Source organism: Papaver somniferum, chromosome 11, assembly GCF_003573695.1.
Source record: "Papaver somniferum cultivar HN1 chromosome 11, ASM357369v1, whole genome shotgun sequence".
In the NCBI taxonomy this organism is placed as follows: domain Eukaryota; kingdom Viridiplantae; phylum Streptophyta; class Magnoliopsida; order Ranunculales; family Papaveraceae; genus Papaver; species Papaver somniferum.
Window position 1 is genome coordinate 61019913 of NC_039368.1, and position 14139 is coordinate 61034051.

Sequence of the window (14139 nt, forward strand, 5' to 3'; positions counted from 1 at the left end):
AAAGAAAAGAAAAAGTAGATCAAAAATAAAAAAAATAAAAATAGGTATGCTTCAAAAAGAACAAAAAAAACATAGGTAATGAAAATAACAAAAAAAAAATATACAAAAAAAGCATTACTATTTTAAGTGATGACCAAACGAGCTTTGATGCGCAGAACAACTCATTTAGAAATGGTATTTATGACTCTTTCATTGAAAAAAATTAAATCTCATTTTGTATCTGATCTGAGTATAATTTCTTACTCGGCCAAGTCTTATGGGACAGTCCACCCCTATAATTGGCAATATAGAAAATGGACAATAGAGTAAATTAAAAAAGAAAAGAAAAAGTAGATCAAAAATAAAAAAAATAAAAATAGATATGCTTCAAAAAGAACAACAAAAACATAGATAATCAAAATAACAAAAAAAAAATATACAAAAAAAACATTACTATTTTAAGTGATGACCAAACGAGCTTTGATGCGCAGAACAACTCATTTAGAAATGGTATTTACGACTCTTTCATTGATCAAAATTAAATCTCATTTTGTATCTGATCCGAGTATAATTTCCTGCTCGGTCAAGTCTTATGGGACAGTCCCACACTACAATCCCCAGCATAGAAAATGGACAATAGAGCAAATTAAAAAACAAAAAAGAAAGAAAGTAGATCAAAATAAATAAATAATAGGTATGCTTCGGAAAAAACAAAAGAAAAACGACATAGGTAATGAAAATAACGAAAAAAACTAAATGGAAAAGTGACGTTCCGTTATCACGTCGTTTGAGAAAGAGTAGTAAGTAAGTACTAAAAAACAGAATAAAAAGGAAAGAAAGAGAAGAGAGAAGAGAGAAACAAACCCTCAATTTTGATGGATTTGCAAAACATTCAGACACGAGAAAAGCTTGAATAAACTCCGGCATCACACTTCTCTCTACCCATTTCATCAAGAATTTTTCATGTGATATGAAAGAAAAGGTACTCACTTTTAATCTGAAGAATTTTTCTAGTTCTAGTTCTAGAAATTGAAGAAATATCAGGTGGTTTATAGACTTTATTGGGGGAATTTCTTACTTATTAAGGAAACTGAAAAATTTGTTACCAAATTTCGCTAAGATCCAAGGAGCTTTGGAGTTAAAACTGGGTTATATGGATGATGCGAAATAATTTATGGGCAAAAAATCAGGTTTTTCTCCTGTTAAAGAAATAATTGATTTTTCATAAAGGGTTATCTGGTATTTGGCATTTGATGGTAATTTCTTGCTTCTTTTGTTGATTATTGTGTTTCCTTTTTAATTTTCTTGAGGTTATTTTGGTTTTTAGAATTTGGGGCTTTTGAGGTTTTTTGATTAATATAATTGATTATGTTTTTGAGAAGTATTCTTTATATGTATGATTCAGTTTGGGGAATTTACTTGTTCAACTTTCCAAAGTTCTATCTGTATATACATTTTGAATATTAACCATTTTCCGTTTAATCTTTGCAGTATGGGTAGATAGTCTAAGCTTTTGATTGTATTGCCGTCTTCAAATCTCAACTTTTCCCCCTACAAGTGTTGAATTGGCTTCCTGTGAACATTTTCTCAAAATGCTTGTAAGTATTCAATGGCCACCTTTATCAAAGTTTTGATTCAAATTTTATCTTCCTTGCTATTGATGTATTACTTGTCTAGAGCCTGGAAATAATATGGTACTCCTGAAATTTGTATTTCTAAACAGAAAACACAGTCCAAAGTACGAATCCATGATGCTGATATCTGCGCAGACCAATTTGATAAGATACCGGATTCTGTACTACTGATAATTCTCAATAAGATTGCGGATATTCGGACCCTTGGTCGTTGTGCTGCCGTCTCCAAGCGATTAAACTCTCTCGTACCTCTTGTTGAAGATGTTTATGTTAAGATTGATAAGGTTGTTAGCATCGACGGCGATGATGATGAGACGCTATATTCCCAGAAGCCTCCTAGTCTATTCACCAACTTCCTCAAGCTGTTTTTTAGTCTTTTGAAGCCTTTCCACCATCTTAATAATGGGAATGACGGAAATAAATTCTTTTTCCCTCAAGTCTCGCGACATACCTCACACACCCCTGATCAAGTTCTTAAGAATTTCCATCACATCCACAATTTACGTATTGAATTACCATCTGGAGATGTGGGCACTGAAGATGGGGTTGTTCTTAAATGGAAAGCAGAATTTGGAAGTACTCTTCAAAGTTGTGTTGTTTTTGGAGGCACTCAGATTGAAAGAAAACCGGGTACAGATCAACGACCGTTTGAGGACAATGGTAGCATACCTGATTCATTTTACACTAATGGGGGTTTAAAACTACGCGTAGTGTGGACAATAAGCTCATTGATTGCTGCTTCGACTAGGCATTACTTACTGCAACCAATAATTAAGGACCACCCAACACTGAAGACTGTGGTGTTAACTGATGCAGATGGGCAGGGGACTTTGAGTATGGGAGGTCAGCAGCTGAGGGAATTTAGGGAAAATCGGTTGATTGCTTCAGCATCTTCAAGGAGGACCCAGGTCCCGGCTTCTAACATGCGATTAAGGTATGCTCCATTTCTCGAGCTTCCTGAAGGGATGGGAATGCAAGGGGCAACACTGGTAGCGATTAAACCATCAGGAGAAGGCAGTGGAAAGAGTAAAAAGGAAGTAGATTCATTTATTTGTGGAGCATTTGATGGGCCGTTTAAGGCAGCTGTAAAGGCACTGGTTAAGCGAAGGACATATCTCTTGGAGATGAATGGTTTCTAAAGTTACCTCTACATACACTGATACAGTCCAGTGGGTTCGTTATAGATCATCGAGACAGAAATTTCTCTTTTAGGTCGAATTGATAAGATGGGCTAATTCTCTAGTCAGCCAAAATTTAATGGGTAGAAAAAAGTAAGCCTGACATGTGTTCGTGAAAGAGATGTGGATTGTATCTGCTCTCTTCCACCATATCGTTCCCTCTTTTTCTTGTTTTTTTGCTTCAATTTGTGTATAATGTTTAAGCACAATGTAACCACAGTTAAAGCTGTCTGATTGTATCTAAAGATAGTAACGTGGGAGAAAATGAGAATCTCTTATCACATGTTTATGTCATGACTATCTCGTTATTGTGTTACTTTAATTCATGTTGCAATGCAAGGAAAAAAATGGGGAATCTCAAATTATGACTTGTACTCTCTTGGTTATGCGATGGAGTGCATAACTCGAGGTATCTGAACGTTTGCAAGTGACAGTTTTGTCGACTTCATTCATGAGTGTCTGCAGTGCTAGGCTGCAAGCAAATCAGTTGATGCCTAGTCTTTCTAATGCAATCAGATGCCTAGTCTTTCTATGCTTGCAAGCAAATCAGTAGATGGGGTTCTTGTATATAATGTGCTGGTAACACTAATGTTATTGACCTTGCTTTGGAAGGATATTAATCATATTCAAGAAGTAATTACTTAGAATTTGATACTGAGTTATCAGGTTAGCTAGTAAGATGTGCATGAAGAGCTTGAGACTAATGTAACAGATTATTTTAATTGCAACAGAAAACTGGAACACAGTATGATAGAATCGGACAGGAAGAGGAAAAATGAATAATAACCTACAAAATTCAACTACATTGTGCTTCACGGTGCACTTGTTTTCTGCCGCCTCACCTAGTTTGGAAATTAAGAGAGCGAATGGAGAAGGCAAAGACCAATGCAAAGAGAAGAGCAAAGCCGGCAGTGGCACATGCTACAACAGGTAGCATATCATGGTGAAAGCCAAATGAAGTTTTCAGAAATTCCTTCAGCGGGACTTCCAATCCGTCGTATGTTAACAAGGAAGTGGTCATATCTCCGAATTGGGAGGTCACTAATCCGTTGAGTGTCCAGGCAACTGGGCATCCCCAGTAATACCATCTCCACCACACCGGGAGGCTCTGCAAATAAACAAATTATTTTACTTCATGTTGCTGATGTAATTACGGATATGTATTCTATGGTATTCGTTACTTACTGTTTTAGGGATCAGAAAACCAGCAAAGAGCATCCAAACTCCATAGAAAGCTGCAGCCACGACTGCGGCTAAGGTTGCATTGGGAGTCAAAGCAACTGTCATCATCCCATAGTATGTGTAGTATAAGAAGGTGAAGAACATGAAGAAGAAGAACCATAAGAACTTTGCGATAGTCCACTGGAATCCTAGTGTGGAATAAACGATGAGTGCATACACGACAGCCTGCACCAATATGTAGGGCAACTCCACTAACAGCTGCATCAATTACCAGGTATGCAAATTTAGTAAATATGGTTTTTATTTTCTTAACAGCAAGAGTGAGATTGATAGCTTGTAGTTTTATTTTTTCTCTTTAAAGCTCGTGGGTGATTTACCTGGGCTAGAGCATAAGGAAGAGCAGAATACAAGCCTGCTGCTCGCTCTCTATAGAAAACACTTCTCTCTATGCCTACTACTGGCTGCACTGACGAGGCACTGTTGACACCAAGGAAGGTAACCGCAGTGAACATTGATCCCGTAGCATTTAGAAAATCTTGTTGCTTCTCACTGTTAACACAAAACTAGCATGGATTAGTAAACAGACAAGTCATAAGTGAACGTTGATCCCATAGCATTTCATAAGATTATATTTCAAGGATAGTGCTTACATTTTACCACCCATTTGCCAAAATATACCTCCAAAAAGGAGAGCACAAATGACAGTGAAGAAAAAGCGGATGGCATTATATTCCGGGTTCCTCCAGTAAGACCAGTGTTGCTTCCAGAGACAAGCTTTAGTTTGAACCCAGAATGGCTGGGAAAACTTGGTCTTAAAATGGATATCTTCTGATCCTGGGATTGGTTTCTTCAAGTTCTCTATCATTTCTCTGTTTCTTTGATGGAGAGAGCTTTTAGAATAAATTTCTGCAAAATCTACACCAAGCAGATTTTCTGAACCCACTGAACTAGCCTCCAACATCCATGTTGCTGGATTGTATCCAGGTGTTATTTTAGTGACTCCATCAAGTTTTTCGAAGTATTCTACTAGTTCTTGAGAGTGTTTTCCAAGTGGACCTGCATAGATCACTTGCCCTCCACGTTTCATGAGTAATAACTGCTTATACAAAACCAAACAGAAAGTTAAGAAAAGGACAAGAGGATTCCATTAGTCTAATGATTTGTGTTCATTTTGAGAATGCAACTTACCTCATCAAAAGACTCAAAAATATCAATGCTAGGCTGGTGAATGGTGCACACAACTGTTCTACCCGTGTCTACCGTATTTCTGACAGTTCGCATAGCTATGGCTGCAGCTCGAGCATCTAAACCTGATGTTGGTTCGTCCATAAATATAATTGAAGGGTTGGCAACAAGTTCAACAGCAATTGTCAATCGCTTTCTCTGTTCTGTTGAAAGCCCTGAAACTCCTGGGACACCTACTATTGCATCCTTCAGGCTGTTCAATTCTACCAACTCCATCACCTCTTGCACAAACATCTGCATAAGGTATTGAGCTATGTTTACTGATCAAATAAGAGAGAATATTTGCATAGAAAATTTTAGAGTGCAGGGAAAATTTACCTCTCTTGTCTCTATGTCAACATTGGAAGGAAGACGGAGCCAAGCTGAATAGAGAAGGGATTCATACACAGTAAGGTTTGGAGAATGAATATCATTTTGTTCACAGTAACCGCTAATACGTGAAAATGTGTCCTGCTTCTTTGGGTATCCTGAGATGGTGATCGATCCTTCAATATAACCACCTGTTTTCCTTCCTGCTAAAACATCCATTAGAGTCGTTTTCCCAGCACCACTGACACCCATCAAACATGTCAGAACACCTGGCCTAAAAGATCCAGTTACTCCTTGTAGAAGTTGGAGACGGTCTTCAGGAAACCCTCGATCTTTCATTTCCTACCAAAAACAAAACAAATGCATTAAACAATCTATTCTTTGTTAAAAGCTTAATGCGTGTTGCAATGGTCTGTCTAAGCACTTACAGCTGGCATGTCAATGTAGTAATTCACATTTTCAAATGCCATGCCCAGGGGTTTAAATGGAAGCACCATTCCTTTCTTCTCAGTCATCTTATTCTCACCTGAATATCGCAGTAAATTTAGTCAGCTCAGAAAGACTACATTGTTTTTGTATGACATTATAATCTGGTTTTATTAGCCCTCGTTTTACAATATACGAATCATGCTATACCAGAATCTTGGACTTTGATATTTGGTTGTCTCTTCTTCACACTTTGCTCCCCGTTACTGGCTTTATCCTCCTCAGAGATAGATGCTTGACGCTTACCAAGAGCTGTAGATACAAATCCAGTAAATATGCATAGAGAAAAATTATTCTACCATGACCATTATTAAGTAGTGAAGGACTCTTTAACTTACGATTTAAATATGTGAGTGCTAAAGTGTATAAGATGTTGAAGAGAATGTTGTATGCTGCCAGGACTCCAATTCCTATCCAATACCAGCTTTCATCTGTAAATAATCCCCTAAGCTTGAGAATTGTTTCTCCTCCCTGCAAAATTTACCCGATTATTCATTTAAGAAACTTAGAATATGGCCATCAACATCTTACTGCATTATGGATTGTTGACGTACCGTGCCCCATCTACTTGCCAAAAACTCATTTACGGAAATTGCATTTTGGGCATACGATAGAGGAGATGTCCAGTATCCCCAAATCCACCAGCTATATATGTCCTCTGTCATTTTTGTTCAACCAACGAAAAGCAGTCTTAGTACAAAATGAAAGTTACTTTCTGAACGATTAGACACATAATTGGTTAAGAAATAATTGCTCACCTCTGGAGACTACAAAACCACCTAAAACAAAAATAACCAGTAGAGCAAAAGCACCAAATGTGCTTGCAACAACTAGGGTTCGTCCAACTGCTGCAATGAAGCGGAAGAGGGATAGTGACATTTGGTGTAGGTTGAACATTAGAAGCAACTGACGAAGGAACCTGAAAATAAAAAAAATGAAGCAAGAATATGCAGGAAATAAGTACCAAAACATATCTTTTGAATGCCTATGTAATGGGTTTAATCACCGGAACAAACCTCTCTGGACTAGGTGCCATTCCAGTTGTGTAGTATGTGAGAAGCACCCAAACAGAAGACTCCATTAGTGAAATGGGTATTCTTGCGATAAATGTTGGAAGTGTGTATGCCCACGAAGGGAAGAACATTGCATCCCTTTGCTTGTAAAAAACTGGCAACCTTGCAATTGTCATTTGCAATTCAGCCAGTCCATTAAACATATTGTTCACTAGTCCAAAGAAAAGAACACCCATATAATTCTGTGCGCCTTGCGCAGTGTTGTGATTCATCTCTGTTCTTAGGAAAACTGTCATGGTTATTGCTGCAACTACCGTAATCTGCCCAAATAATGAGGCAACAAACTTCGATTAGCCCGACTAATTCACCATTCTGACGATTATTGTTTCAACAATTTTAAGTTTGGAAGATGGCAGGTGTTGTTTCTCTCACCTGTATGACTTTGAAGATGTAAATGAATGCGCTTCTCTTCATAAGCAGAACTTCGCGGTCAAAACATGCTTTAAAGAGTTCTTTGTTGGTTAGTCCATACTTCTGTTTTACCAGAGCAGCTGGATGACACATTGATTTGTCATAAGGAACATCGAGAGAAGCTTGTAAATCCTTCCCCACATGGAATGACCGGAATCCAAGGCAGAATTCGTCAACCGAGATGTAACGATATTGTTGCTCCTTATTGTACCAATATTGTTCTTGATCTTTCTTCGAAGCCACCTGTTTTTATCATACATATCTTCTGGTTAATCTCACCAGGCCAAAAACAAAAACAACAGAAAGTAACTCTCCAGGAAAAACAAGCACATATATCTAACCTCTTGCAAGAAATCAGCTACTCCTTTTCTCTCAGGACATTTAAAACCCATCATCTCGAAGAATTCAAGAATTGAGTCTCTTGGGCCATGGTAAACTGTCTTCCCATCACAGATAAGGATCACATCATCAAAGAGAGCAAATGTTTCTGGTGCAGGTTGGAGTAGAGAGATTACAGTTGTTGATTGGAAGACATGGATGAAATGCTTGAGGCACTTGACAATTTGGTATGTCGTCGAACTATCAAGACCTGTTGAGATTTCATCCATGAAAACAGCTGTTGAAGGACCAACAATCATTTCACCAGTCGTCACTCGTTTCTTCTGCCCCCCAGAAATTCCTCTTCTCATATCATTTCCAACCATTGTGTCAGCACATACATCTAGTCCTAGCATCTGCAAATTCATGGTAATACCTTAGTTGATCATTTTCAATTTTAAACGACCTCAGAAACAATAATAATGACCAATTTCCTTACCTTCAATGCATAATCAGTCACAATGCTCGACTTTTGCCCTTGAACTGTCACTGCCTATAAAATGCACACCAAACCGGAATTTATAACATGATGGGTACAAAATTTACATTTCAAATGACTGGTTCTAGTATGGTAATCTGTTTACCTTCATAAAGAAATCGATATCCGGGTCTGGCTTAATACAATGATGTTTCTCTCTTCTTGCTAGTTCAGTAAGAACATCTGAAATGAAGAATGTTTGATAAACAAATCAAACCTGTACACTATATGACATAAAAAAGTTTGTCCATGAAACCTTAGTTAGGGAAAATTACCTTGTCTATATCCTACGCCTTGACAGCGAGCCGAAAAATCTAGAGTTTCCCTTACAGTCATATCTCCATTATGTACATCATGTTGACTAATGTAAACTGATGTTCTCTGTGTAACAAATTCTTTCATGGTGTGTCCATTGTATGTAACACTTCCAGAAACCTACTCATCCATAAATAAATAAAAAAAATTACAAAAAAAAAAAAAGAACTTAAAAGATCTTTCATATAGATTTAAGTAAACAAATTTCACCTTAAGATCCTTATCGAGTTTTCCGGTGAGCGCCAACAATAGACTTGTCTTTCCAGATCCCGGTGGACCGAGAAGTAGAGTCAATCTTTAAACACAAAACAACATACATTTAATAACCATAATTAGTACTAATTGAATCATGCACAAAAACAGAAGTCTAATTATACCTTCCTGGTCTGATAATACCACTGACATCATTGAGAATTTTGACTGGTTTCTTCTTGCTCTTATACATGGGAAGAGAACTTATCATACTCTACAAAAATATCAAATCAAGAACACGGATTAAAAACCTAACTAATTTTCTTGTACCAAGAAAGAACAAAAAAGTGAAAATTATACCTCGATTAAGTTTAGAGTTGAATTGAGTAATGTTGGCATAGCTCTTCCACCAACATAAACATCAGTATCAACGTTAAGATGATTATACCGAACTTCAACTTCCGGTAATATAATCCCAACTCGATCAATTCTTTCTCGTAACTTGGCTATGAAAAACTCATTATCGATACCAATAATGTGAACTAATCGATCAAGAAGTTGTTGTCGATCATCAATACATACACTTCTAACATCAACATGTTGAAACTTGTCATCATCATGATTATTATTCTTCATTAAAGATATATTAAGTCTATTATAAGTTGGTAACTTCTCTAATGCAGCCCATTGAAGATCATCTTCATCTTCATAGTTTCTTCGAGTACTAGCGGAATTAACAAAGACACTATCACCTCTCTGAAACATAGTTTTACTTGCTGATCTTAAACTTGATGTTCTCCCTACTGATTGTGCTTCTGTAGCTCTCACTGATCCAGACATGATGATTTTCAAGAAGAAGAAGAAGAAGAAGAATTCAAGAATCTAAGGAAATACTAATAATTTGGTTTCTTTTATAGAGAGTTTTATAGCGATTTACAAGGTCATTTTTAGTGTTTCTAGAAGGTGATGAATATTTGGGATAAACAGCTGTTTGTTGTTAAGAGTAAGGAGTGGAGTAAGGGTTTTGTGTATTTATATAGGGTTTTAGGTAACTGATTTTTTTTGTTTCATACAAACTCTGGAATCAATTTTCCCCCTGGAGTCATTTTCTGGTCGCACGTTATTTTACGACACACTAATAGTGTGATGTTCGATACGTTCTGTCCTATCTGGACAAGGAAACAAAATAAGGCACCAAAATGGCAAATAGTTGTTTAGGTTTTTACTAGGGGCAGCCTGAATAATTTATTTTTAAACAAGATTTCATACTTAATTTTATCGTATTACCCCGTGATGTCCCTCCAGGATCGGCATATTCAACATTTTGTCCAGAAGCTTAAGATTTTCGTATCTAAATGTTGCTCTATCCATGCACATAATCCTAAGTTTCTGGAGATTTGGACTCTAATGCATGCAATCAGATTGCTAAGTTATAGGAGTAGTAACAAAAGAGTTGGTTTTGTGCCTTCCGGCGGAGGAAGCTCTATAATGCGCGCAGAATGTAGGTATGAGTTTATTTTCAAACACACACGGCTCTACATATCTACAAAGCTAAAGATCTATTCCCTCCGTTTTTTTTTAATAGGCCGGTTTCCATAAATAAAAGTTTCAAAAAAATAGTTCAGTTTCTTAATTGGGAAAGTCAAATGTTACTTTAATTTTTTGGGATCACTTTTCTCTTAATTTCTTTTGGTGACAAGTGTCATGTGGACCACTTCACTTTACTTCTTTTTGCTAACAAGTGTCACGGGAACCATTTCACTTCACTTCTTTTATTGACAAGTGTCATGATGACCACTTTCAATGATTAGTTCTCTTAATTTCCTTAAATTTCGCTAAAAACAAACCGGCCTATTAAAAAAGAACGGAGGGGGTAGAAGATAGACAAATAATTAGGATAGAATAGGTAGCACCACCTGGTTAGTTTGAGTAAAACGGTCGGATAGGTTTTTGCTTTATGACAAGTTAGGCAGGCAGGCTCATGAACAATGACAGAATTCACAACTTAACTGTGACAATCGGCTAAGTACGGCCATTGACTGTTCAGTTCAGCTAACCTCCCCATGTGCCTAGTCTAGATATACCCCGTTTCTCTCCAACTCTATCTCTCAACTGTACCAACAACCATGTCTCTCTCTCTCTCTCTCTCTTTCATCCGAATCTTTCCTTTTAACTAAAAATATACTTAGCACCTCGTGAATCACCGCCCCAATCCTTCCATTTTCAACAACCTGTTCCCTCTAAATATGGTTTCAATTATTTAAAACTTTCTCTAAACGCTATGTATTTAGTCGACTAAGTTAACCAAGGCTGGTACGCCGGAATAGTTGGCAAGACATGTTAAGATAGTTATTGCAAGGGTCTATCTTAAACAAACTGCTCAAAATGACACACGGAAAAGCAATAAAAACCATAGAGGAGAAGGTCATCAGCAAACATGTAATTGCTTTCTAGTTCATTAATAAATGCATGCTTCAAAAATGAAAAAAAGAAGACTATCGAGAGGGAGTTGTATTCTCTGACTCATGTCTAATTCATTTCACACTGCAAAAAAATGTGGAGGAATACAGTCTAGCCAAGGCTTTACTTCAATGTGAGATTATTGTCCCCCACACAGACAAGCTATGAAATCAAAGATTTTCTGTGGAGACTACTGGACAACAGATGTCTATGCGATGTATATTACATACTATACATAAAGGATATACGCACTTGATGATGTTTTACACAAGTATCAGTCGAAAGTTGAAACACTTTTCTTTCTCACAGGAAAACTGAAAAATGCAACAGTTCTCTCTATTCATGTAAAGAATGCATTTACAAGGTGGAAACAGTTAAATACCAAGTCCTCGTCATATTTCAACTCTTATCCTTTTTCGCTCTTTTGTTCTTTTCTATGGACTCCATTGTTTCTTCAAATGATTTCTGCATACCAAAATACAAATTAGTCAGTAAGAATATCAGTAATATGTAATCTGTAGTCCTCTGTGTAATTAGACTAGACCAATCTGGCCAATAATCAATCATATGCCACAGCCTGTCCACGTCTCTCATTATTTCTCAAATGGAATAGTTGTGGAGCTGAGAATCAAGCCGAACCAGAGCATTTTGAACTTATATGGCAGCACTTAGTGGGTCTTAAGATAAACGACAAAAAGCTAAACAATAAAGGTTCGTTAGTAAGCCCTATTAACTGATTCCCTTCCTGTCTGAGCTTGTTGGTTAGCCAAAGCTCGATATACAGGGATTCAGATTTTAAATTTGTTGTGTTAACAATACTCTAACCAACCAACATGGGTTGGCATGACTCGAAATGTACTTGAAGCATCTGAAGTAGAGAGCAAGACAATTCCATTCAATCTAGGCTATCATACCAAACTATAAGCTTTCGTTCTACCACATCTCTAAAGCATCCATTGCACCAACCGTTAACGCAAATGAAAGGGGAAATCCAGTGCCAGGTACTCCATATTATAAGGTCGAATTTTGGACTGCTCTTAAACTGCAAGTCACATGATTTCCTTAAGAAATGTAACAAACAATCCAAAATTTAGCAATTTGTGCTTTTTTTTCTTTTCTTTTCTGTGACCAAGGCCCTCAAAGCAAAACCTTTTGCCTAGAAAAACTAATTGAGACTTCATTAAGAAATGCGGTGGTAAAACACAGAGGTATTCATTTGATCAATTGAGATTGGAGGCTAGGCCCTTGGGTAACAAAAATATAAGCTACATGCACATGTATCTTCTTTCTAAATAGAGCTGGAGATTTGGAATCCAAATCCAGAAGTGGTGCAAGATTATATCAGAGAACTACGGCAATGAAGGCTCAAGGTGGATCCCTCATCATCCAGGATCTCTTTTAGCCTGCTCCCTGTAGAGAGATATTGCTCAACATTAAGTTGGAAGCTGGAAACTCGATATGTTTTTGGCTAGACCCTGAAACTCTAGCTCCCCCGTAAAACAACCATTTTTCAAACTCTTTTCAAGCCAGGCTCTTTAAAATCAGGATCAATTCGAACACATACTACTGATAATGCTCATTACTGGCTAGTTCTTTCTTTGTTGGACTCTGAAATCGTTCTTCTTGCTTCCACTTCTTAGCATCCCACCCTCCACCTTTCTCTTGCCGATCTGATCTACGCATCTGATTAAAGATCTAGTATCTACTGCCCCTCACCACCAAACCACTACTTCAAATGCCACTAACCAACATCCAACAGTTCCCACATAGATCCCTTTGGAATCCTCATATATCCCCCACAAGTAAGCTTCTTACTAGATGAATTTGGAGGCTTCATGGAAACAAATAATCCTATTCCTAGATTCTGACGAATAAGCAACGCTGGTTAAAGTCACAGGTTTCCAAATAATACTGATTGATCATCTTTATCTAACAGAACACTACAATACAGACTTGGATTTCTTATGTGGTTAACGGAGTTCTATTCTAACATTTAATAACACAGTACAAAAAGTTAACATAGTATCTCATAAGAGACAGAGAGTTGTTTTCAGTGACATACCCCAGAATTGTTAAGCCTCCAGATAGCTTCTCTAGCTATATTAAAAAGTGCTGATCCACCTAATAACACACTACACAACCAAAAAAATCCATATGAGAAAAAGGAACAAATTTCAATTTTTTTCAAATTCAGATGATGTGCAGAATAAAACTTACCCAGCGAAGACCAAGCTGATACCGACATTCCGTATAAGGTTAGGATTTACATCGCCACTAAAAGTCCATTTGATGCCATTGAAGGTACCCTTGGCTGTGTACTTAGGTGGTTCATAGTAAGTATTCCCCCCACTAGCATACCCGTAAGTACCACCGCTAAAACCACCAGCACCACCACGACGACTACCACCGCCAGTACCATAGCTTGATGACGTTGATCTAAAATTATATTCAGCTCGTTTCCGATCATCGCTAAGAACAGCATAAGCTTCAGAAATTTGTCTGAATTTGTGTGTAACTCCATCTTTAACTCTCTGAGATGATTCAGAATGCTTATCTGGGTGATATTTCAATGCTAATTTCCTAAAAGCTTCTTTAATTTCATTCTTACTTGCATTTTTTCTCAACCCTAAAACTTGATAATGATCCATCTTTTACCTATTACCACTTCAATCACCATAAATTACTAGCCTAATCTTTTCTGGGATTAAATCATAGTTGAATACCGTTTTTGAAAAAAAAAAGAGAGAAACCAAATCATCTTCTGTTATTCTTTTTGTTTTGTCAAGCCAATATGATAACGATAGGTAAAAAAAACAGTG

General features: G+C 37.1%; 3 protein-coding genes across 4 annotated transcripts; 1 reads left to right on the top strand and 2 right to left on the bottom strand.

Annotated features, from left to right (window-relative positions):
- The first annotated feature begins 808 nt into the window (after positions 1 to 808).
- LOC113321939 (F-box protein At4g18380-like) lies at positions 809 to 3085 on the top strand. Of its 2 annotated transcripts, none has more exons than XM_026569918.1 (3): positions 809 to 961; positions 1471 to 1577; positions 1703 to 3085. In XM_026569918.1, exons 2-3 carry the CDS (start codon positions 1572 to 1574, stop codon positions 2750 to 2752), a joined length of 1056 nt encoding a protein of 351 aa, XP_026425703.1. In that variant the 5' UTR covers positions 809 to 961; positions 1471 to 1571; the 3' UTR covers positions 2753 to 3085. The 2 variants fall into 2 exon arrangements, with proteins under 2 accessions (XP_026425703.1, XP_026425702.1); XM_026569917.1 differs by having other exon boundaries at positions 811 to 1235.
- Positions 3086 to 3485: 400 nt separating this feature from the next.
- Positions 3486 to 9839, bottom strand: LOC113321937 (pleiotropic drug resistance protein 1-like). Its single transcript, XM_026569914.1, has 20 exons — positions 9221 to 9839; positions 9046 to 9134; positions 8879 to 8963; positions 8629 to 8788; positions 8460 to 8536; positions 8315 to 8368; positions 7839 to 8231; positions 7459 to 7740; positions 7030 to 7346; positions 6772 to 6932; positions 6568 to 6671; positions 6352 to 6484; positions 6164 to 6265; positions 5956 to 6053; positions 5537 to 5869; positions 5162 to 5452; positions 4624 to 5069; positions 4351 to 4522; positions 3977 to 4231; positions 3486 to 3899 (listed from the first exon to the last, which is right to left on the bottom strand). Exons 1-20 carry the CDS (start codon positions 9698 to 9700, stop codon positions 3630 to 3632), a joined length of 4302 nt encoding a protein of 1433 aa, XP_026425699.1. The 5' UTR covers positions 9701 to 9839; the 3' UTR covers positions 3486 to 3629.
- Positions 9840 to 11417: 1578 nt separating this feature from the next.
- On the bottom strand, positions 11418 to 14090 carry LOC113321940 (chaperone protein dnaJ 72-like). The gene is made up of 3 exons (XM_026569919.1): positions 13538 to 14090; positions 13383 to 13452; positions 11418 to 11785 (listed from the first exon to the last, which is right to left on the bottom strand). Exons 1-3 carry the CDS (start codon positions 13966 to 13968, stop codon positions 11720 to 11722), a joined length of 567 nt encoding a protein of 188 aa, XP_026425704.1. The 5' UTR covers positions 13969 to 14090; the 3' UTR covers positions 11418 to 11719.
- Between the last annotated feature and the right edge of the window lie 49 nt (positions 14091 to 14139).